We start from the raw sequence: 25,807 nt of genomic DNA, 5'->3' as shown, positions 1-25,807 counted from the left end.
TTATACATTAATTCTACAAAAAAACTTATATAATTGTCACTACTATGAATTTTTCTCTGAGTGACACTATTAGAATATGAAAAATTACAACTAATTTTAATTACTAATTTCAAGTTTTAGTGACATCAAAAATCACCTTTACCTTATTTAATTGCATTGGTATCTAAGCGTACGTATGCACGAAGCGGCACGGAAATAATTATAAAAGTTTTAAAGCTAACAGTTAAATTAACTTACGCCACATACAATTGTGCACAATCAGAGAGAGAGAGAGAGAGAGAGAGAGAGAGAGAGAGAAACAGGGAGGAAGGGAGGGACAAAAATCGACAACTCGATTAATAGCAATCTGAATTAGAATCGAAATAGAGCGTATGTTTACACGCGTGCGCACGAAAATTCGATTGTTTTCGCGAAAGAGTAATGCCACGAGCCCGAATAAAAATCAAACTGAAACTCGTCGGAAATAATTCGCGTGCCGCACAGTACGGTGGTCGTGTATTTTTTAGGGTTACGATTCGCAACGTAATTGAAGATCAAAAAATTGTGCGACAGAGAGAGAGAGAGATAGCTTATTCGAAGCTGCGCCGAAACGAACGCACAAAAAATCATCACTAACTCATCGCTTCAATTTTCTTCCGTGGACCCCGGCCGTAAAACACGAACGCGGCCGCTTGTACGGACGTAATGTACCGATAAAGTACCCACACAGCTCGTCGCGAAATCCAACGCATAACATATTCTCTTCGAACGCGTCATTTCGCGCTGCATCGAGCGATCGCAAAGCGCAGTGCAGCTTTTAAAGCGGAACCCATGCGGCATTATGATGCAGGGAAACGGCTCGCGAAATACAGCAGCGACTGCGCTGTTCTCTTTTAGAATAAGAGATAATTAGAAAATGCAATTAGAAGATTTGTAGAGTTGACGTCCGACTGCCGAAATGCGAAGCGAATCCCGTGCTCGATCAAAAATATTGCTACATATAAAATTACGAGAGAGAGAAAAAGAGAAAAAGAGAAAAAAAGAGAGAGAAAGAGAGAGAGAGAGAAAAAGAGCGAACCAAACTGTACGGCGTATTTATTATGCGCTTTAACATCTTTATTTTCGTGCAATTCGCAGGTTAATGAAGTGACGTATCATTCCGTTTGTTCCGTGTCCACCTGGACCCGCAGAACGTTAATCGAGAGGCTTACGCTAATTACGTTAATGAGCACGCCGGAATGTAGTACAAGCGACCATGAGTTTTAGCACTCGCGTTTGGTCCGCGCGCTCCCGACACTTCATGCGGATTTCCGCAGTTCCGAATTAAATTTTATGCCTATAGTGTTCATTAAATCGAATTGGTATCTGTATTCTTTATCGCGCGCCGGATTACATACGCTCGATGTAACACACTGTGTAAATCGCATGGTTACATGCTCAATCGGTGGCACGGTAATCGTGATGAATAATAAACATTATTACGATAATAATTATGATAATATTATTATTTTACATTAATACAGTGATAATAAATGTAATTAATATTGCAACGTAAACATAATCCGTAAAACGCAAATGATCGAGTAGAAACATTCTTGATATAAACGAAATAATATAATACAGTATCATTATTATTTACTCTGCCGAAAAATATTCAATTTTTCTCTCATTTCCCAAAATTTGTTACAAATTTTACGATTAAAATATTACAATATTAATAAAACAAAAACGTTTATTTTGAGTGAACTTTATTTTAAAAAATATTCCCGCTCTTATTGATCGTGTCTTTCTAAAAATAACTCAATTAACGCAAGACTCACCTCCTCTCGGAGAATCCGTAGGGCGTTGTCTTAAACCTGCAACAGAGAGAAAAAGAATTTCTTTTAGTCTGATACATACAATGAAATAATAAGTGAGTGCAAAGAAAGTGATTATCATACGTATCTTTTTGATGATATTATAGAGAGAAAAAATAATACGAGTATATAACAAAGTTTAACAGTATATTTCAGATTGCTCATTACTAAAAGTGTAGAAATATAATTGTCGCTTATTAATTTCCGCACGCAAACTGATCTTGTTTGCGTAAAGAAAGGAGATTTTAGTAGTAAAGCAGTTTAGTTCATCTCTAAAAAGAAAAACAATTTGTATACGAGAAAACAAAACATTTTAGTTAGCCGTGCACATAGCTAGTATATATTGCGGTTTTACTTTGTAAATAGTCGCACTATCAATTTCGTGGTCAGATAAAAAAAAATATTTATTTTTGACTGTACGAGATTTATGTTTGTGAATTACTGTAATACAAATAACTTGTTTCACTTTTTTAAATTAAGATTATTTAAAATATATAAATGCGTATTTTTATAAAACTGAATTAAATATTCAAGCACGAAAGTTTCAATATTATACGAAAATTGATGTCCCAATCAATATTTTTAATATCAATTTATAATACGGCTTTATTTGAAACAAATTATTTCACTGATCTATTTATTCAGCAATTAAACAATATTTGTACAATATATCCTATTTTAGCTGGGACAAACGGAATAACAAAATTCGTTTGAAGTGTTTCAAGATCGCTCCCATGACCAATGCGTCCTGATTCCTCCATTGCAACATTTTCTGCCATTGTTATACTGGTCGAAACTACTAAACCAATTGGTCGGGACCAAGGCGCGGAGGTGCAATCTAAACTTTCGAATTCTACGAGTTTCAGCCCTTGAGGCCCTCGTGTAACTCTTGCAGCGGCACTCTCACAGCCGTGTCCTGGATTGCATGCTCAACTAGATTAATTCCGCGAAATATTCGAAATCCACCACAAAAGCCAACGAATTAATTGCTATGTAAATGTATAAAGCGCGTGACTCTCAATATTTCTCGACTAATAACTTCAGCAGATACCCGGCAGAAATGTAATCAAAAACACAACAAAAAGATAATTGTAGGAGCGCGTTTTACACAAATAGCCTTTTCTGTTGTCTTAAATTACAACAGAGATATAAATATAAAATATTGAATTTTGTAATAATAAACAATGTAACTATGCGCCTGTAATCTTCTTTTGCCGGAGAGAGATTAGAAGCTTAAATTTTACTAATTTTCACGAATAACGATTTGTTCCGTCCCTCATTTTACGAAACAAAAAGCGTCATAATACCTCCCTTTTTTTACCGTCTTCTTTTCAACGTTAACAATCTGATGGGTGCTTCATGCAAAAATTGTCAAGGAAAGCTGCAATGAATAACAGGCCGATTTACGGAATTACGCGCTCTCGTATTCCTCTGAGACCGATGTAGTTGCGAAAGGCATACGCCTCTAAAATGCTTCATACAAGCTCTCTTCCAAGAGAGACAAAATTTTTCACACGCGTTTGCTATGCACTTTTTACTTGACGAGAGAAGAGATACTAAGCGTCAGAGTTAAAACACTTGCATCCCCTATCAACATGCAAGCTCATCACGCTCACGTTATTTTATTTTATATCATATATCCTAGTTTGTATTCTTTTAATTCCATGTGCTTTCGGTATTTACTTTGACACAAGTTTTTTCCCATTATATATATAAATATTATTTCACTATTATATCAATTTTTTAATGCTATTATTAAGCGTCACTGTCCTGATAAAAAAAAAACGATTTATTTAAATAAGACAATCAAGTTTATTCATTCGTTTAACAAAGGAATATTTTAAATTTAAAAAAATCTAAGATAAAGAAAACGATATTAAACGTAAATCAAGTTTCTTAATTTGTGAACAAATACTTAAAATTAGTCCATAAAAACTAAAATTTATTCATTTTTGCCTATTTCAGGAAAAGAAGACTTGCAATCATAAAGAAGTACATTTTTGCGCATTTTAAAACAAAAATTGTAAAATAATTTCAAAAATACAATACGTGATTTCTATGCTCTCATAAATGATATTTCATATAAATATTATTGAGATATTAATTGAAATAATTCTCTATTTAAACCAATGTCATGCAAAACTCGTTAACGGAAAATGAACTTTTTAGATCCAAATATCCATTAACAATGTATCCACAATAAAATAGTAGAAACAAAGTTGATAATGTGACTCAATTCATTTTAATTTAAAGTGAATGTAGTAATATAATCCGTATTAATAACTCGAGTTGCGCATCCTTGCAATATTAGCCAGATGCGGAAGGAAGCCATCTAGTAACGCTTCACTATACGTTGCGATGAAATGTTTACACAGTTTCCTCTGGATAATCCATCGCAGATAATCACGCAATGAACGAAGATACAGACTGGACTCGTTCCAGGTATTATTTATGATATTATTTCCTGTTTGTTATTCATTTTATAAGTATATAGCATTCTGTACTATTTCAGATTTCTTAAAACATAGCCTCGAATAGGTACATCGTGCTATTAAACTTGAATTAATAAGCGGTGAGTTAAAACAGATTGTACATTTTAGGAAAAATGGACAAGTGAATTTTTAAAATCAAGATATTTTATATTCATATCTGTAATAGAAAATAATAAAAATAATATTATAATCTTTTGAATGTTTCTAATCAAATTTTATGTTGTTTACATTGCAATTAATTAAAAATATTGTTAATCATATGGATTTAGTTTTGTCTTTTATAATAAATTAAGGAGAGAAAAAGAGAAAAAAAAGACAGACAGGTGAAGGGAGGAATAAAAAGGAGGGGAAGAAGAAAGAGAAAGTTCTTAAACTTTGTCTAGAATAAGCTAAAAATAAAAAAAATAGCAAAGTAAAAAAAAGATTCAAAGCTATCAATTTGAGAGAAATTAAGATTCTTCTACTTGATCAATAGCTTTTTTTTTACTTCGAATAATTCTCATTTGGAATTCTAATCATCAAAACGGAATCGTGTAAATTAGTCCTCGGGGATACACGGGGTCGCGTTTGAACTTTATCTGCTTTTGAACTCAACGTCAGAGGCCCGACCCGAATCGCCGAATTACAAATCCGACGTGGCGCACTGGGATAAAGGCAACGAATCCTGACGCGAAAAACGAAGGGAGTTGAAACGGGCGGGAAAGAAGAGAAAAAGGAGAAGCGAAACGAATGTATTTCAATCTCGCTCGTTCCCGGCCACGCCGCCGCCGGAGTTTCGAGAAACTTTCGCTACTTCGGGTTCGTCCGGCTGACTGAGTTTTTCGAAGCGGTTGGCTATAGAGAGCGGACGATAGTTCGATGAGTATGCACGTTCCTGCAGTCGTGGATTCCAATCGACGAGCTTCTTGCCTCAAACTTAAAAAAAGAGCAATATTTGGCTTTAACGAAGCGACTTTGGAAAACGAACGGTATTGTCATCTTGAAGACTACGGAAACTTTACGCACTTCTCAGACGCTCCGCTGTCATCACGATCTTCACATAACTTATTGATTCCGGGAGTATTATAGTTGTTATAATTTTCGCTATATTATATTTCATATTTCTCAAGCACGATAATTGCGTAAAAAAACAATGCTTTTTGAATTGGAAACAGAAGCTCCGTTTTCTAATCCTACTTTTGCAGACTTTAAACTGCAATGAAGAATTTTTTAATCCTTTGATGACATAGCATACCAACTCCACGACGTTTAATACGCGCAAATTTCTTTTTTATATTACTCAAGAATTTTTATTGCAGTGAATTAAAAATTTCTACATTAACTGTATCAACTAACCATCACGAGATACAAATACAGAGATTGATTCCGAGATTACTATAGTTTTTATAACTTTTGCTACATTATATTTTGTCTTATTCAAGCACGATGTACCTGTTTTTTGGATTGGAAACGAAAGCTTTGTTTTATTAATTCTAATGTACTTTTGCAGACTTTAAACTGCAATAAAGAATTTTTTAATCCTTTTGTGACATAGCATACCAACTCCACGACGTTTAATACGCGCAAATCTCTTTTTTATATTACTCGAGAATTTTTACTGCCTTAAATTAAAAATTTCTACATTAACTGTATCAACAAACCATCAACGAGATACAAATATAGAGAAAAGAAAGGATATAAATAAAGTAAGCGGCAACCACGTAACGGTGCATTGTAAAGTTGCATGCAAACAAAAACGAGCAAATGTCTTTCGCAGTAAACTTTAATAGTCGGACGATATCGCGAGGAGAGTTACAGATGTGACTGTGCCTGCAAGCAGACAACTGCTCCAATAAAGATGAAGGAACGGCACCTTTCATAAAAATGTAAGTTCGCTCCGTTACGTACGTGAACGTTCGCTTCTTATACCATTTACTTCCCTCTATATATACAGCGCGAAACGATCAACGTCCGTGGAAGACATCGCCCACTGATCACACCCTGCGTTCATCCGGCTCGCCCTCTCGACATATCGCGCACCTGCTAATACAATCGATCCTAAAACAATCGAGAGCCCGAAGTTTCGCTTCCGTAAATCCGAGCCGGAAACGAAAGAACATACGACGATGATTAATCGATCGCCGTTCGCTCGATTTACGACGTTCGGGAGTCCGAACCGATCGTTGAGACTCAAGAACGAACATACGTATGAGCGGAAATCGATCATCGTACAAGTAACATCGAGAAGAAACCGCCGAGGGTTATCCGTGGAAAAGGATCTCGTGGATCACGCGAAAGCCACATGGAAAAACGGTGAAAAACGAAACGGTGAAAAACGTCGTCATCGGGGACAACGACGACGACGACGACGACGACGACGACAGGGACAACGTGGACGACGACAGTCGATAGCGGCCATTCATAGGCGAGCTCGCTGCTGCCGGTGCACAGCTCGTACATTCAAACGACAATATGTATCATACGTATGTATGAGTGGGGTTGTAAGTTCTACGGGCGCGGCGGGAGAAGCGAGAAAGATAAGGGAAACGTGGGTAGACTCGGGCTGCTCGTAGCACCGATAAGAGATCGTACCCAACTTAACCCCCGCGCCTTGCACCCCACGGACGAACAAACGGCGACGGCAACCCTCACGAACGATCGAAATCTAGAGAGAGGGAAAGAGAGAGAGGGTGAGAGAGAGAACGACCGCCACCAGGGCGAATGATATTCTCGGGACGGTTCCTTAACACCACCGAAGCCGCAAAATATTTCACCTATATGCGGGACGATAGATACACGCCGTTTCCAAGTATGATGACCGTACTTTGCGAGCCGATACCGGAAAAAGAAACTCGCGATTTGTTTTACGAGATCGTCCCCGACGATGTTCGACCACGTTTCGCCCTTAACCGCGCCCGTTCGATTTACCGTTATTATTCGAGGGGCGATTTGTGAAAAGTGACACGCACGTATGTAGTGACCGTTTTGGGAAGGTAAAAAAAAACTGGCTTTTTCCCTACCCGATATAGAAACCTAGGTATTGAAGCGCATACAGGACCTCGTTATACAGAACTAAAGTAAAGTGTATTTTCGAAGAATCTCTCAACGTCGAAATTTACGAAAAATTTTCAATAATGCATTTTAAAAATAACCACTGTACAAAAACGATTCTGAATATACTTGATAATATTTCTTGAAAATCAATCGCATTAAATGCACTCGCTTACACAGCGTCTGCTTCGATAATCAAGCAATGGGTATATGGCAATGAGGATATTTTCATCCAATTTAATTATTAAACAGCATTGGCCGTCCACAGGAATTTCACTTCACAAAATAATTTAAAACGGGGCGCAAATCGCGATATATTACATGTAAAGATGTATATCCAACATATATTTACTCTCCTAAAAAAAAAAGTACGTCGTGTTACAATAAAATATACAATTTTGTAATATAGAACGAGCAATTTTCGTTGTTCGTTAGATTATATTTCAATACAATTACGAGTTAATTCATTTTATAACTAATTCACTCGATAATCTCGGAATATCCCGGGATCATTTGTGAATTCGCGAGAGAGACCTCAATTCCATTTTGATGTAATTCACAAAGCGAATGAATTCTTGCGTGCCATGCGCTTGAAAATAATTTCCGCTTTCAAAAATTGTCATAAAAAAGGCCAGCACAAAGCGGAACCGTCAAATTAAATGGAAACTTTTGAAAATGCATGTGCGACGCGCATTTCTCTTAATATTTTTCTCTAAAATCTGGCATACTTCTAGAATCATATCATGCAGAATGCGAGATGTATAAAAATATGTGTGTATGCTGTCTGTGTCTGTGTGCGTGTGTAGCAATACATGTTTCATATTAAATAAAAGTTGCAAATGTTCTTCGCGAATAAATTAAAACTGTAAAACTATGCAAAGCTTGTATACGAATTTTATTACAATTCATAAGACTGACTTTCTCACCTATCGACGTGAGATTATGTGCAATAGCTTCAATAAGAGTGCGTTTATAGCTTTCGTGTTCAAAAACGCGCGAAATGAGAGTCCTGCCTTTGACACTGGATCGACACAAAACAAAACAAAAAAAAAGTATCGCAGATTTACCGTTTCACCGGAATGGAATATCCATTATATAAAAACTGAGCGAAACTGTCAAAGGGTGCGCAATTCAAAAGCGCACTTCAGAAAGAAATTAATATCTCATTCCAATAATAGAATATGCTCGCGTTATGCTTTAACATATGCGCGTTTAACAACCAGGTACGAGGAAACATACCACACACCTACAATAACAATCCATGTCATAAGATAAACATTCAATTTACGAAACATACATTACACTGTTCATATTTGGAAACATAACACTTCCAAAATTATAATTGAAATTATAATTTCTCGTTCCTTTTTTGTGAAAAGTACATCTGCACTTAAAAAAAAAATTAATAAATATGTGGCACATATACAGAGTATTGTGAAATGTTCAAATAAAAACCTAATAAATAGTCAATAGAAAAACTTGGTAAACACTGTTCGTAAATTGGCTCTTTGTGAACGATCAATAAGCAAAATATCGGCTTTGAATGGCGCGTCGTGAAAATCGATGGAAGACAAATCGCGGGCGCCAAGCCACGTAGAAAAATAACGAGTACGCGTCACCGAGGCTTACCAATTTCATGTTCATACGTACTGTGTTCGCTCGCTCGTTCGTGCGCTCGTTTGCAGACGATAGCAAAGCGCCAACTACATCGTTGAAAATACAAAACTTTATTCGAAATTGCTGTGACACGTCTCGTGCATACGCACACGTGTACACGCATGACGGTGATGTTCCCAAATCGGCTCGGCGGACGAGACCGTTACGGTGGTGAACGCGCGTGGCAGCTAACGCGCGAAATGGAACCGAATGGCCGGCATAAAGAGCAAAAAACTGCGAGTGGAGAACGTAAAGCGAAAAGGAATATGGATGAAAATGGAAGAAGCGGCATGCGTTCCAGTTAACCGCGACGCGGCCATTTCGGCGTAGATCGGTAGAAGTACGAATTTACTAATGTAATGCACTATAAAACGCATAAATATTAAATAGTTCTTGACGCTTTTCAGAAATAGAAAATCGGACATAGAAAAATATTATATTTGCTTGCCGTTAAAATAATCGGAGCACTAACGATCAGAAAAAACGATACGTGCTGATTTTGCATTAAAAACAATGTCAAAATTTAAAAATGCTTTATGCATAATAATGTTATATAAGAGAAATAGTAGGACGTTGAAAGTAAACCAGCTTCTTCAATCTTTCCCCAATTTCCGGAAAAACATGGTAGAAAGAAAAAAATACTTTTTCGCGAGAAATAACGATTCACGGTCCAAGCAAGCTTTTCGCGAAGACAACATGCATATTTAGATCAACCTGGTAAATATTTTGAACATTTATTGCAATAAAAAAATTTATTTCAATCTTTTAGTCTAATTCTTTTTTGCTCTACTTATATCACGACAATAGAATTTTCGAAAAAATACTGCAATCGATACAAAATTAATCAGTTTATTATATACTATCGATAGAATGACTAAAAATATTCCTTCTCATTAAAATCTATCTTCTAAACGAAAAATTATCAATATATTCTTTTCAAACTCTTCTTTAGAATGACAAAACTATTATCCCCTATTAAATCATAGGTACAATAAAATTCCATCAATTTATTTAATATGGCAGATTAGTGCAATGGATTTAAATTCCTTATATAAAGAAATTATTCTTTTATTAAAAATTAATACCTGATTAATTGCTCTTCAAAATTCTATTTATGACATATTTATGACATAATAATTTTTTTTCACGTTTCCACTATAATTATTCTTCTCTTCATTACAATTTTAAATCACTATTTTATTAGCAATGTGAAAACCAACATTTAAGGTTACGCAAGATCATCAAAGTATGTCTACGTACAATTTTGATAATAGGTATTTTTCCTCTATTTCTGTTTCCGAAATATAGGCGTTCGGAACAGGCTTTATTAGACACCATGTATATATAACTTACGTAGTTCGTCGTAATAAAATAATTTTAATAATTTATATTACAATTTTAAAATATCAATGCAAACTTTTCCAACTAGAAGAGAAAAAGTTTCTTTAAGGCTTCACGGCAAGTCAAGTTATTCTGTGATAAAACTGAGTTTGTATTACGGTTATTGTGAGCTATTCGAATGTTTAAGAAATATCATGCCAGCGCAGCGAAAATGTCGCTGCGATGGCGAGAATACGTGTTTTTCAACCAATACCGGCAGTTTTCGCTGTAGTTTCCATTGCAAGTATTACATCGCGACAAACGTCGTTGTTTCTAATGCATTTGCATATCGTTTGTCGAAGAATTGCACACGTTGAAAGAAATCAAAACGTGAAACGAGCAGCATAAGTGGAAAAGCAGAAAAATACGCTGGAAAATAAAAGTATATATTTCGATTCAATTATTTAATTCGTAATCGTTGCATCACAATATAGATTCATTTTAAATCCAAATAACAAATACATAATAAATATTTATAGCGTTGAAAGTGTAAAGCACTGGATAAAAAATTAAAATATTAATCGTTTTTGAGCAATAAGATAATAAGCGATGATCATCAATTATAAAAAATTGATTTTTTATGTAAAAAATAACGCATGAATAAATTTAAAATCTGATCATAATTGTTCAATTCGTAAAAGTAATTTCATAGAATTCGGCAAAAACATTGCATTCGAAGCAAATGCCAAAGAAAATTCACTTTTTATCTCAAAATATCGCAAATTAGCATTCAAAAGAAAAACAGAAAAACTGTAAGCGACATAAACTATCTCGCGTAAATTTTGGAGAGATGTTAATTATCAATAAATGTATTAGGAGTACCAGGAAAAAGCAAATTAAGTACACTCGCTAACTTGCGTTAGATGAAACACAATAAATCTCACCAGAGACCGTAATGAAGGAACGCACAAAAAGGAGATTTCAGGATAAAACGGAGAAGTAAACATAGGAATATATATTTAGAAAAGAAATTTTCATCAGACTACCACGTGCTTCTCTACCGCAGATATAAATCGCTCATAAATACAGTTTCCAAGAGAGTTAATCCTTTCATGACGAGGTTTCCTCGGAAGAAAGAAGCAGATTAAGAAGAATTTTTTTATTTCCCCTTTCTCATTTTACTTCATAATTAAAGATAAGAGAGGACAATCCGAAAAAAACGTACATAACTGCCTCTCGCTCCGTGTGCGACGGAATCAAAGTAAAACATCGCAAAGAATTAAAGTGTGCTCACGGTTCAATTAGCGTATTTGCGGCCGTAATTATTTGTACGATCGTGCGTGAAACGCGATTACGCGGCACGCACGAATGATGATAAAAATTGAAACGTTGCTTAAACGACGCACGGGCGTGAATAACCGCGCTAATAAATATGCCGGAACGCGAGGCTTCATAAACATCCCCCGTGGAGAATTCCGATGCGCCGCAGTAATCGTTAAAGTGAAACTGAATCTGCCGGCGGTACACGCGCGACGTACGAAGAGCCAGATTTAACGTTTCCCGTAAAATAAGCTCTCGGATGACAATACCGGAAGACAATATCACGCTTTACGAGTCTGCTTCTACGCTTCGAGAGTGTGCCACGATTCGCTCAATCTTCAGAGTTGTATCACCACTATCGTTATTACAGTTGGCTCTCGGATTTTAATAATCAGGAAAAATGTAAAATTCAGACTGACGAAAATGTCAAACATAAAGTTAGCAGGTCTATGGGTCGGTCACAGCGGTTCTTAGTGCTAATAATTTTTACAACCTCCAGCTTATTCGAACTGCGCGCCGCATATTCGTTGGATTTGAAATACAGTCATTGTATAAAACCGGTTTGAATCCTGGCTGAGGTATTACTTTTTCGCAATAAATTCTTTACAGTTTTTCCGACGAGAAAGATATAGCATTAATATTACGTATTCCAGTTTTATGCAATGACTGTGTCTCAAGTCCCTATGAATATGTGGCGCACAGTTTGAATAAGTTGGAGAGCGTAAGAATTATTGCTCAGTATTGAAAACTGCTGTGATTGACGTAGGTCTGCTAATTACTTAAATATTGTATATTCAATTTTTAAATGCACTGAGAGAAATCATTTGACGAGATCAACCAAAGTTTAGTTAAACAGATCAAATTTTGTAGTTACTTGTATCAAAAACTTAATTACATTTAACAAAACATTTTATAATTACTTGTATAAAAATAATTGTTTGGTCAAAACAACTGTGTATTTAGTAATTATAATTACAAAATTCATTTGATCACTATTTAACTAAATTTTAATTAGTTCCACCAAACATTTCTATCAGTATATAATCCTTCCTTTTTTTTCCTAAATAAAAACTCTGCGCACAATAAAAGAATATTAGACATTAGGAATAGAAATTAAAAGTTTAGTATCAGTTTTCTTAATGAAGACTAAATGTAACGCACAATGGGCACGAATAAGGTATAAGATATAAATGTGTCGCACAAGATACAACATAACTCATTATTCATTCGTAACGTTCATTGAGAAAACTGCTACTAAAATTTTAATTTCTATTCCCAACATTCGACATTCCTCCATTGTGCGCAGGGCCTTATCTCATGTCACTTAAATATCAGATGTATATCATGTTACACAGACGCAAAGCCCTGAATGTCGGCGAACTACTCGGTTACGTCACTATGAAAACATCCTAATCGATATGCAGCGATTAACGTCGTTGAATTGACACAAACCGGGTGAAACCAAGCGAAGTAGTCGCTTAGGAACGCCAGAAGGGTTAATCACAGGCGGCTTAGAGCGACGGATTTGCCTTGGCAAAGTGGCGGAAGGGGAAGTCTTCCCAAGTCACTGGCAGGGAATTGGCTCGTTACGCAAGCGACCGATGAAACTGATATTAACGAAACCTCTGGGGAACAAATAGAGTGCTTACGCAACCGGCGCGTTCGTCACTGAACGCCTGCCTGTTCGCCATTACGTAGGAGAGGGCTCGATTCTCCGACGGCGGCGGGCGGTACTTACTTGCAGGGCGAATGTCAAATCGTTACTCGAAACTTCGCCGTTGCAACGGGATTACCCACGCATCGGTACCATCGCCCAGGAAAGTCGAAAGCTGTGCCAGACGAGCGGAATATAAATGAGCGAGAACCGAAGACATGAACCGGATCGATCGCACGCGCGTGGGCGCGCGCGCGCTTGATAAGGCGGGGCGAGAAGTGCTACGAGACATCTTCAGTCTCGGATCTCCGAGATCGAAACGCGCGCACGACGGTTACGAGGATTCTCTGATATGCAGGACTTTTCGTAAAATCAGATGGTCACGCCGTCGCGAGGTTCGCTGTTTATGCGAAAGGAGAGCGCCGCGAGGGAAACGGATGTCGTAACGCGATAGAATCGCGCCAAACAGCTTCGCAAAGTGCTCCCCGGTCATGCAATTTTTCCAAAAGCCCGTCGTTGGTCGACCGACGCAACGTCATCGAAATTATTCTTCTTTTATCGTGCTGTGAGATACGACGCGTGTGCGTAATCGAGTAGACTCCAGTAGACACGGCTCTAGGGCGGTGAACTAAAATCTTCCCAACGGTACACAGCGAAATTCAATTATCAAAGAGTCATACAAACATTTTAACTTACGAAATATAGATTTCCCAATATTATATTGACGTATAATGTAATGGATTGTACAGAAACATAATAAATTATACATAATGAAATCGGATATATGGATTTACTAAAATATGCGTTATATTGTTTTACTAACTTTCCAGAAATTAATTTATACGTTTCGTTTTATTCATACGTCGCCATTATATCATCAAAGTAATACGATACTGCGGATTTTGTTCAGTAAGCAGGAAAATTAAATTAACTTTTTAGAACAATCTTCTAAACACGTAACAAAGAAAGGCGGTAGAAAAACGATTGTCAATAGCTTTTACATATTTCAGGCATTAAATTGAAATATAAAAAAAATGTTCATTCGAATGTAAAACAATCGTTCAATGATGATAGTATCGACCTTTAAGCAAAATTATGTCACGTGTGTTCGATATTGTTAGGGGATCGGCTGGAAATAACTCGCTATTTCTACATGTTGATGGCTTAATTATTCGAAAACCACGCGTACACAAGCATTTTCGGCGGAAATAGGATTTCGTTCGTTTCTCGCGTAAATCGCGAGATTGACGAGGGGCTCCGGCTATCAGGGAAACATTAAAAATGATTTCCGCGTACTATTAATTCTACACTAAAAATCCACGCCCGGCAGTTCTCTTAGATCACGCGCTTTAAATCCACGAACGCGAACGCCGCCATTCCATGCGGCGCAATAATGTACGTGATTTACGAAAAGTTTCTCATCCGCACAAAATCGTCCGCGTTAAAATCTCTTGGAGGGATTCCAACGTGACGAGGTCTAAGATAAGAATTTCGTTCACAGCGCCTCGGGACAGACAGTGTCGCAGGGCAATATCGAGGAGACGGAGAACCGTGGTATGAAATCAAAGTACCGACAGCTAGGAAACCTCGGAAAATTGCAGAAAACCACGCACGTCCCGTTCCAACACTCGTTCAAACTCCTTGATGGATTTACTTTTGTTATAATCGAAGATCTACGCGACCCTCGGACGATTGATAGCAATAAATGGTGCGGGATACATGTGTGGGTGCGTGATATATAGCGCAATATAAGTGTAATAAAATGTACAATATGAGAGTACTTATGTATGGATGTGACTACTAAGAAAAGAACTTATAATATATTTATCCCCTAACGCGAATAAAAGTTGCACAGTGGAAAATTTGTGTTAAATTTAGTAAATGCCCTACGGTCCACTCAGATTTTTATGTTAATGTAACGTAAGATGCATACGTAATAGAAAGCATATAAATATTATGCACAAATGTAACATTTCAACGCAATTTAGAAACAAATTGTGAAAACATATTTTTTCAGTTCAAAATTAATATTAATAAATGTATTGATACATACAATTTATTCATTTACTTTAAATTTAACATATTAAAATTACATTTGCTCATAAATTATATTATTTCAACATTAAGATATGTTAAACAATAATTTAACATATAAAATATTAAAATAACAAAGTCATATATCAAATTGATATTCAAATATGTTAAAAATTTAACACAAATATTTCAACAAAGATCGATTTTAAAATAAATACAAAATATTTCCTACCGTGTAATAATGTAAGAGCAAATATAGATAATTTATTTAATCTTAGAAAATTGCGATAAAATATCTATAATCCGATTCAACTATAATCCTCTGGACTTTCATTAAAAATCAAAAAATTGTCCATATTATCGTCGTGTGTATGTATTTAAAAAAATTAGAATTTTCAGCTTTTGATATAAAAACGTCGAGCTTAATAATCTACCTTTTATCCAGATACTAAATATAAAATTTACAATTAGTATTAAATTATTTTATAATAAATTCATACTATTAACTCGGATTATGTAAACACAAAAATGTTATAAATTTCGCGATAAAGAAGGCATTTCTTTGCCTCCGATGTTGCCGATCAGTTAATTTACATTCCTCGCAACTGAGATGCCACGACAATCGCCATTTTCGACCAAAGAACGATAATAACGGCGGTGTATCGTTATCTGAATCTAAGCTGACAGCCATCAACGCGGTAAAAGCCAACGCAAGCACGGAGCCGTGCCTTCTACCGGAGGTCCCTGTGTTAATTAATGATTCGAATCTCATTTATCATTACGGCTATGTCGTGTTCTCAGACCTTCCACTCGCCTTCGAGCACGACCTCTCACTGTAGACACAACCGTACCTCTTCCTCCTTTTGTCGTTCTAGTCTGTATATAGGGTGTCTTCGGACGTATCAAATATTTCTTCAAACAGAAGCGTTACAGATTATAAAAATAGACTTCTACACATGCAGTATTCGCAAAATTATTTAATACTAAAAAATTAAAGGATTTATTATGTTTATTTGTTCTTTATTTTTTTAAATAATTTCAACTAGTTTCCATTTCCCTCGCTCTCTCATTTCCCTTTCTATTTTCTTTCTCTCCCTCTCTCTTCCAACATAAAATTTTCCTTGATTTGTCAAAGTATTCAAAATTAATTGACAAACAGTCGTGCAATTAAATGGTTTCACCGCCTAATTTTCGCTAGACGAACCTTGACTTCGCGGTCGTCTGAGAGTCGAAAGGATGGTCCGTTTTAAGTCTGGCACACCCAATATACAACGTATATACAAGCTCACCTCGTAACTCCACTTTTCCGGCCACCCTTCGCTATGTACCCTCGCCCTTTTCTCCGCGGCGCCAGTCGCCTTTCTCTAATTAAATAACTTCAAGACACTATCCGTTACTTCATCTATCTATTCGACCGTTCGTCCGTCTGCAGTTCTTCTTTTCAGGTTTGAACACGAGATGCCCATTAAAGCGAATGCGCGAAATTCGATATCTCCGATATCTGTTTGGCCGTGACGAGCGCGATTCGAGGGACCTCCAACCGCCGCCTTGTACTACTCGGCTTGTTGTGCTTGTCCCGCGAATTTGTTCGCGATCCCGCCTACCTTCCGGAAGTTTGCCCAATGAGTAAGACGCAATATCAACCGCATTAAAATCAAGAAGATAAAGTTTGATCGAACATCGCCTTCGAGGAAATTTCTATGAACAGCGGCGAGAGAATTGAAATTAAACTAGCTCTGTATATCTTCTTTTCGAAATTGTATTTGACTGTGCATTTTGATGCAGCGGATTGCATTACCTTTTCCCAGTTTTTTTCTAGAATGCGTTATCAATCCAAGTATTTTCAAAGTAGTAGAGAGAGATATTTTGACCGTTGCTGTATCAATACAAATTGAACAAGAATGCTTTTTACGGTCGCTATTAATTCGGCGCCCAGTTCATTGAACTTGAAGAAAGTATACAAAATCACACAAACAATACAAGCACGAAGATCTTGTTCAATTTGCCAAGTATTTTCATTAATAAATATTAATAACAATATACAGATAAATTAATTTTTCTATGAGTGGATAAGTTGAAGACAATCTAAGCGATTCGTTCATTTATCATAGTTTGATCGCCTACTTATGGGTTAAAAAGATAGTAAGTGTGACGTATTTGCATCCGCTTTAACATCTAAATCATAAACTGCAAACACGTACAAAATCAACTACGTATTTGCAATGCTGGTCTCGAGTGAGACGCACGTTCGTTGCCTTTTTAGAAACTGGACCGGCTGCGCAGTCGAAAATCACGAAGAAACGTGACGAACAGACGGAAAGAGGAAACCGAGAGATAATCGAGAGGACGGAGAAAGATCGTCCGGATATATCGCGGAGCTTGTCTTGTCGGTCCATCCATTATTCAAGTCGCGCAGCTTACAAGTGCGCCACGCACGCGGGGCCCTCATTAATTCGCTTTATGTGTTTGTCCAGAGACATTGGCCAACCTCTCAGATACTTCCAGCCTGCAAACATAACGCTCCAACATACCGCAAAGGACACGGAATATCGAATGAACTTTTGACGTTCAATTCGCAACTCTCTTCTTAAAAAAAAAAAATTATGCAATACGGTAGTTATATAATAGATGCGTACTCTGAATAAACGGTATTAAACAGCGAAATTAAAGTACGAAATAAAGCAGGGATAAAAATGAAAAGACACCGTCTTATTTAAACTTCGCTTTCAATTCGATCAATAAATGTGTAAATATATGAATTAAATAAAATCCATCTCTTCCCGTTGAAATTAAATTCCTTTTAAAGAGCGAGCTTTACTAAGCGTCCAAAATGATTTTCGTTTCAAAGGAGAAAAAATGCTTCGTTTGCTCCACAATATTGCTCGAACAATGCATCGATGCATTGCTAACAAATGCTAGTGACGATATTCCTTTTTGCGGCATTCGTTGTGCAGGAAATACGTGGAAATCGGAATGGAAACGCAAGCTGATGTGCGTGCAGCGAGAAATAGCGTATCTACCTCGAATCGATGATCAGCAATGCGATATGCCGAGCGCTGGACATCGAGTTGCGTAACCACAATCGAAACTTTGCATCAATGCGGAGGACCGCGGATTTCATGAATCCCCGCACGATCAGCTTGTTCGAAACGAAGCTATCATGATTTCCGCGGAATCGCGGACAGTTTCCTGAACGGAAAATATTATAGATCACATTCGCGTAAACACGCCGTTGAACGATCAAAGAACGATAATAACCCGTGACAATAATTCTCCAGTACACTCATAGAAGACCGATTTCTTTTCAAAAATGTTTGCTTGTTACAACAAATAATCACGTCGTAATACATAAATTAAAACAAATATAATAATACGCAATTTGTATAGCAAGAAATATTGGAAATAAGTATGAAATAATGTAAAGAGTGTGTAATGTAATAATATGAAAGTAGTAAGAGTGCAGCTAATGCTTGGTGAATTTCTTCGACACGATTAATAAATGGAAATCTTATCTATCTCGAAACTGTTATCATTCTTCGTACGCCCTTCCACACTATCCATCGTCTTAATTAACGCGCTGTCGTGCACGTCTTACGTGGTTCATTTCATCGCGAGAAGTAGATCGCGTAGATTAAGTCTTCAACGGGTAGCATGCAGGCGTCAGTACGTTGGCAATTAACGAGGTTTTAAAGGGGCGCACCAGCGATAAATAGGTAACTATAATAATGTGGAAGGTCTGGAAGCTTTCCATCACTCGGTTATAACCAGCCGAATCAGGGACGACAGCGATGGTAAAACAAACGTAACAATATTTTGCGATAACTAAATTAACTGCTGAATTTTTTTTTTAACCTATGTAGAAATACATTTAGTTTACAAAAATATCTTTGTACATTTTACAATTTTATATAAATAAATTGTTACAAAATAAATTAAAGATAATTAAATTAGAGATAAATTAATTGTTACGAAATTATCTTCTCAAATGATTAGATATAGCTGCTAATGCCGCGAAATTGGATATAGCTGCTAATTAATTGACAGGCCATCAAGCGTATGCACGATCGTTTGGAATCAAATGAAAGCGGTTCTTTCCACGTGACAACAGCTAGGTGTGATTTATTCCTCTGCAACGTGATTGGATCGTTGATCCTGACGGATGAGAGGCATCCGTCATGCTGGTCGACTGGAACTAGCAGCGGTACCTCTTTGCAATACACCGTAAAAGTAACTGGAAAAGGAGAGCGAGACTCAGTCACGATATAACGAAGAACCAGTCACGGTATAACTAAGCGTGCGGTTAAAAGGAGAACGTATTATTGACGTATAACAGCACATAAAATTGCGTGCATACATCGACTACATAACGACACTTTGTATGTCAAACATGAGAGATCGATTTCTGCGAAACGTAAGAAAGCTTTTCGGATCAATATCTAAACGAACCTTTCTAGATGCTCTCAAATATTAAAAACTTCCCCAGGGACACCCAAAATTACAATGTCAGATATTAAATTTACAACTGTTACACGCTCGGTTTCCACGCAAAGTAGGCAAAGAAGTAATTGCAGAAGTTACGTAATAAGTCGAAGAAAGATAACCAAGTAAGTTGTTATATAATTTTCCCTTGTGGCATCATATATTCGCAATGTTGGCTCAATGCTCCGCAAAGTATTGCACGCGTTGCGACACTGGATGAAGAAAACTGAATTTTAATTTAAAAAATACTATGGCAATTTAAAAGAAAACTCTTCTCGTTTTCATAATGTATTTTCAAATATTTTAACAGCTTCATAGCTGTAGGAAACAATGAAAAAAATTTTTTTTTAAATACTTTGAATAGCATTTTCGAATTCGCAAGCTTGATATATTCGTGATGAATGCACCTCTCCAATATCCATATAACATATGAATGTAATAATGTGACGAGAAAACTTGCATCTTGTGATTTTTCTGCGTTAATAAAGCAATATTTCTAGGATGTTGTTCGGTGCGCGCGAGCGTCGAAATGTTCGCCGCGGACTGGAACGGCGCGGCGGCGGACAATGCGTATTCCCATGTCAAATTTTGCGAAAACCCGGCTCTTTTTTCATTTCCGCGGGATAAATTACCGCGTGCCTGTGTAACACGCTATCCCCGTGAGATTGTATCCGGATGCGTACGTATGTATAGCACGAGCGTATTTTATACTGTACGCACATCTGCGGCCCCGCGATGCGCATATGCACCCTGCGGCGGACGGGCCGGTATCGCGGACTGACAGTTTTCGCTATATTTGGCCTTTGATAAATTCCCACCGGCCTGTGTGATTCAAATTCTGTCGGAGCGCCGGATGCGGCCATCCATGCTCTTCGAAATTGCAAGCAGGATCAAGTCAAAGGCAACTTTGAAATCTAATTATGTATAGTAACCTACATTCTTTGAATCTTTCGTCTCTTTTCAATATCGATGGATTCATTAGTTGTGTGTGCTCCCAATTCCTAATGTTACAACTTTGTTTACCAAATCATCATAGTTAAGACAAACACAATACAGAAAAGATCTCGCACGATTTTTACGAGTTTACGATGAAATCGACTGAAACTCTAGTATGTTGATAATTATAATTCTGAACTCACTGATCAAAAGTCTCCATTGGTACGAAACTTACTAGTTTTCTTGCTATAGCCGTTTAAAATGTATTTTAGCATTATTTGATGTTTCAAATTGACTTTTTGTAACAAATTACAGAATAATATGTGATTACTTATACATATGTGAATGTTTTGTGCTTATACCCAGACAACGTACAATATTAAAAAAAAATTTATAAAATAATTTAGAGTAATTATTTGAATATTTTATAAATATTTACTAAAATGCTTTATAAATATTTTTGTTATCTTAGATTGTGAGCACATCATAAAGGTTTATCATTAATATCACATAAAAATATTTATAAAATATACTATAAATATTTATTATTTATTTACCATGTATATTGTATAAAATATTTATATATTAAAAAAAATAGTAATAAATATTCATGAATATTTATCATAATCATCGTATGCTACCCGAGTATGTGTATTTATAACAAAGTGTAAAGAAAAGCGGCAAATATGAGAATATGTAGCTCTTAAAACATGCTCAAAAATATTGGGATAATAACAAATATACACTTATTTTTATCTACCTACATACATGCACGTGTGCACGGGTACACAGACTCTGCAATTTGTAAATATAATTTTGTGTGTAAATGTTTGCGTGAAACAGTAAGTATATGTAGTTGAAAATAAGTCTGTATTGCGCGCGCTTATTGTTATATCCAATTTTTAACATATATTTTAAGTTATTTACATAGTAGCATATTTGTCACTTTCCCTTACACACACATACACATGGTCATAAACACACACACACACACACAAAACATTCCCAAATGTATAAATAAATCGCATATTATTATCTAAAATCTCACAATTTTATTATAAACAACTAGATTTGCAATATTACTAAAATAATGATAAAATATAATTATAATATTTTAAATGGCTATAACAGAAAAAAACTAGCCATTTTCAAGCTTTGTACCTATAAAGACTTTTGATCAGTGAGTCAAGAATTGTAACATGCTACAGTTTCAATCAATTTCACCTAAAGCCAATACCCATAAACATTATGCCGAGTCCTTTATTTAGTTTAATTTATATGACGCCATAACAAACGGTTTAAAATCGTTCGAAATCTTAATAAACATGCTAAGTAAGAGCTGTTGGGTTACTCATGAACTATTTAGGTAATATAGATTTACATCCTAATACTATCTTCCCATATTCTGCCCTTATCTGAGATTAAAGCCCGCTAATCTCGTTATGAAATATGCGTGGCGTATAAGAGCGAATAGCGAATGTAAGTGACATTAAATCACTATTACGCTGTAACTCTTTACTAAGCTGGCCATATATGTAAGATATTAATAATGCCAGACGTCAAGACCCAGAAAGAGAATAGCACATAGTATAATATAAATTTTATATAAAGTTGCCTTAACATTATTAACCACAATACATTTCCTTCAGATATCGCAAAATTAATTATTTAAAAGCATAAACTTCTCTCTCTCTCTCTTAAATATAATTAGTTAATGTTTCCTGAAGTATTCTCTTTAACTTGGAAATATTATACAATAGATTCAATTTAAATCATTCATGTTACAATCCTCTTCGTACTTTTATATTATGACAATAATGTATGATGAATATTTGTCATATGCTGTACACTATAATTTATGTGTATATTTCTACATAACATCTCTGTACGTAATATTTCTAATTTATATTGTATTTTAAGAGGTTGTCCAAACTATTCTTATTATTTATGCTTAAATTTTATATAGTTTTTAACCGTTGAACATAATAAGAATGTACAATTTACTTGCCAAGACCAAGAATTCTTTTCTACTTTCGTCACTATTTCATTTATTTCGTCCAACCGCGTACGACAGTCGACATCACGTCGCAATAGGCGGACGACGTACTTAAAACTTTAAATATGTTGACTCCCGGAACTTTGCGTTACGTCACAGTGCCAACATCCTAAGAAACTAACTCGAATCCGCGGGTACAGCACAAACAAGATACAAATACGATACACGGGCATGGGAAAAGATTATCTAATTAACCACGTGCGCGAGTTGCGTCACGGCCGGCGTAACGCAGCTAATCGCCTTGAGCTTTGCAGCGCCCTTATAACGAGAACGGATCGACACGCAGACAGCTCAGATAATTGTCTATCGATGAATCGATCCGCTAAATTAAAACGCACCTTACGTAACGTATAAGCTGTAGGATTACGGGGCGACTTACAAGTTAGCGAGGTTTTGATTCATTAGCACTTAAAAGCATCCCCTCGAAAAACTAATTAAAGAACCCGAGCCAGAAAGCGAGATTAAAGTTTTTGTTTATAACTTATGCATATAAACTCAAGCTGAGAAGCGCGATGGATGGTTTATAGCACCGCATTTGTCGGTGAGAAACTGACTGAAAATGTAATGCAATCAAATTCTAGTCTCTACAATTTATATATATACCCTGATACCATAATAAAAAGAGAAAAAATATACCCTTGTCATAATAATTTATATTTATTAGAATATATATTTTCAAGTTGAATGTATTTTTTAATCGCATAACTTTTTTTATGTAAAATTTATTTAGGAATATAAAATCATGGAAGCCATCACATTCTTTTTTAATTACTTCCAAGTACGTCACCGTTTCGCTTAGTATGAGTCTAAGTTTACCTACGTTATACTAATGCTAACTTCAGGTAAATTAAGAAAAGTTGCAGCATGACAAAGGCTGTCTTAAGTTATGATTAATAAAACTTTCTTTCATTTCGCGGCAATCAATCTGTGCTTGTCTACGGCTTGGAGACCGCGACAGTAAATAATCATAATACAGTTACACGAATACAGTTACCAATGATTAACATTAATATTTCAACATAATCGATCAAACGGCTTAAGACGTTTTTATTAGCCGGACGGAGGAAAACGCTAATCCTACGTAATCTTTTGTTATGACGCTAATCTAGCTCGGCGGAAGGTACTCGCCTCAAAAGTCACTGAGCTATTCAGCTTTTTCGTTAAATTATGCCCGCGTAGAAAGTACGTCCTTTCACGAGTTGTCACTGTGCCAGCCTTAAATAAAAGGAACGCCCCGAAGCGACCGTCCCCTCCCCCCATCGAAAGATTCCATCGGGGACAACTTTTAATGTACAAAGATCGCCAGGTCCTATGTTCTATCGCGAGCCACCCTAATCACACAGGTCGCATCCACCCATCCCCTCTGTAATTGAAACGACAAGGAAGTGAAATGCAAATAAAGCCGAATTAAACTCCACTGAAACCGTTCGCCAAATAGCTGGTGGTCTTCAGCGTCCACAAAGCGTCATGCTGAAAAGCACGAGATCTCAAATGCTTTTATCCCTTTCCGCTCAGCGTAATTCCAATCGGAATCATGTTCCGAGAAAGTAATCAAAATTAATTACTTTATAAGTACCAATTTAATCAGAAACTCTTATTAATAGTTGCAGATTAGAAATACAAATTACAAAATGAGAAATGTATAAATGTAGTCTCTGTTGTCCATTAAATCGGATAAATGATTAAGAATTATGAATATCTTTCGTTTTTACTCAATTCTTTAGATTTAACAAAGAAAATTGGAAAAGTAGTTCATACGTCATCTCTCAATTAAACTTGCTCACGTCAAAAGCAATGCCGAAAGAGTTAAGACAGTTACATACAATCGCGTATAGACATGATGGTGTACCGTATTCGCTATTCTCAAGTGGTTCTCGCGGATACCCACTCACATGAAAGAAACACGTCACGAGATGTACGAAGAAAAACGCCAAGCGAGATATCGTTATCGCACGTTTCATGAATACGCCGCGATAAAATGTATATAAGCTGTCCCGAGTGGCACGCGTATTTTTCAACTGCTCGTGCAATTGCTTGCGCATGTCCGTGCTTTGCGTTTTGCTAATCCAATGCTTTATGATAATCGTATTGTTTCAACGAAGAAACTCATATCTGTTAATATCGTATAGAAGCAACGTGATAGGGCAGAGTTGCCACTTAAGATATTTTTTATTACATTTCACATTTGCTTTAGATGCATTGTTTTAAATGCAAATCAAAGTCCGAAATTGTAGCTCGATGTTTCAGCCACCTATTATTGTTTGTTAAAACTTCCATTAATAACAAATTAATGTGTTATAAGCTTTCTTATAACAAGCTGCAAAAACTGTGATTTAGAAAATCGGTCGCTTAAAGTGTATGGTCTCTTAAATCGTATCAGCTTCAAAAATATTGAATATATAAATTAAAGTAATTAAAAATATAAAAAACCGTTAACTAATTTATTTTAATAATAATTTATTGAAAAAATCAAATATCCAATAATTGATAAATAACAAAAATAAAAAGGTAAGAAATAAATTAGCAATTAACTTGAATTTAATTTTGTAATTGGCACATTTTTATTTACAGTAATTAGTAGTTTTACTATTATCACTTATCAATTTTACATTAATATCATTTCTTTATATTAAAATTTGTAATAATACGAATTAGAAAACTTGAAAAAATTTATAAAAATATCGATATAATTTTTATAATAAATAAATATTGTAAATATGTATATACGATAAATGTACGATAAATATTCTACATCAAGCATTTTTTGTGAAATTAAAAGAGGAAAAAACATAGTCAATAATGGTCCAATTAAGAGAAGTAAAAATTAATAATTATTTGAGAATATCTTCTAATAGTTAAAAAAATAAAACTGATTAAATTAAACGGTACGTTTCAAATTTACTAAATCTTCAACATAAACAATATCCTAAAGGAAATAAGAATCAAGGCTAAATTATCAAATAAATAAAGTATAAGCTAAATGACTCAATTATTG

General features: G+C 35.8%; 1 protein-coding gene across 4 annotated transcripts in view; it reads right to left on the bottom strand.

Moving 5' to 3' along the window:
* Nucleotides 1-25,807, bottom strand: part of LOC105202414 (hemicentin-2) — a 417,498-nt gene that overhangs the window by 274,528 nt on the left and 117,163 nt on the right. For 3 of the 4 annotated variants that reach the window (XM_011170919.3, XM_026134082.2, XM_011170920.3), the window contains one exon: nucleotides 1,800-1,835. The exons of the other annotated variant lie outside the window; for it this stretch is intronic. In XM_011170919.3, the coding sequence (XP_011169221.1) occupies nucleotides 1,800-1,835 (36 nt within the window). The remainder of the gene's footprint in view (nucleotides 1-1,799; nucleotides 1,836-25,807) is intronic. 4 annotated transcript variants of the gene reach the window in all.

Source organism: Solenopsis invicta, chromosome 7 (assembly GCF_016802725.1).
Source record: "Solenopsis invicta isolate M01_SB chromosome 7, UNIL_Sinv_3.0, whole genome shotgun sequence".
Taxonomy (NCBI): domain Eukaryota; kingdom Metazoa; phylum Arthropoda; class Insecta; order Hymenoptera; family Formicidae; genus Solenopsis; species Solenopsis invicta.
The sequence above is the reverse complement of the archived record's forward strand: the minus strand, read 5'-3'. Positions and strand labels throughout refer to the sequence as shown.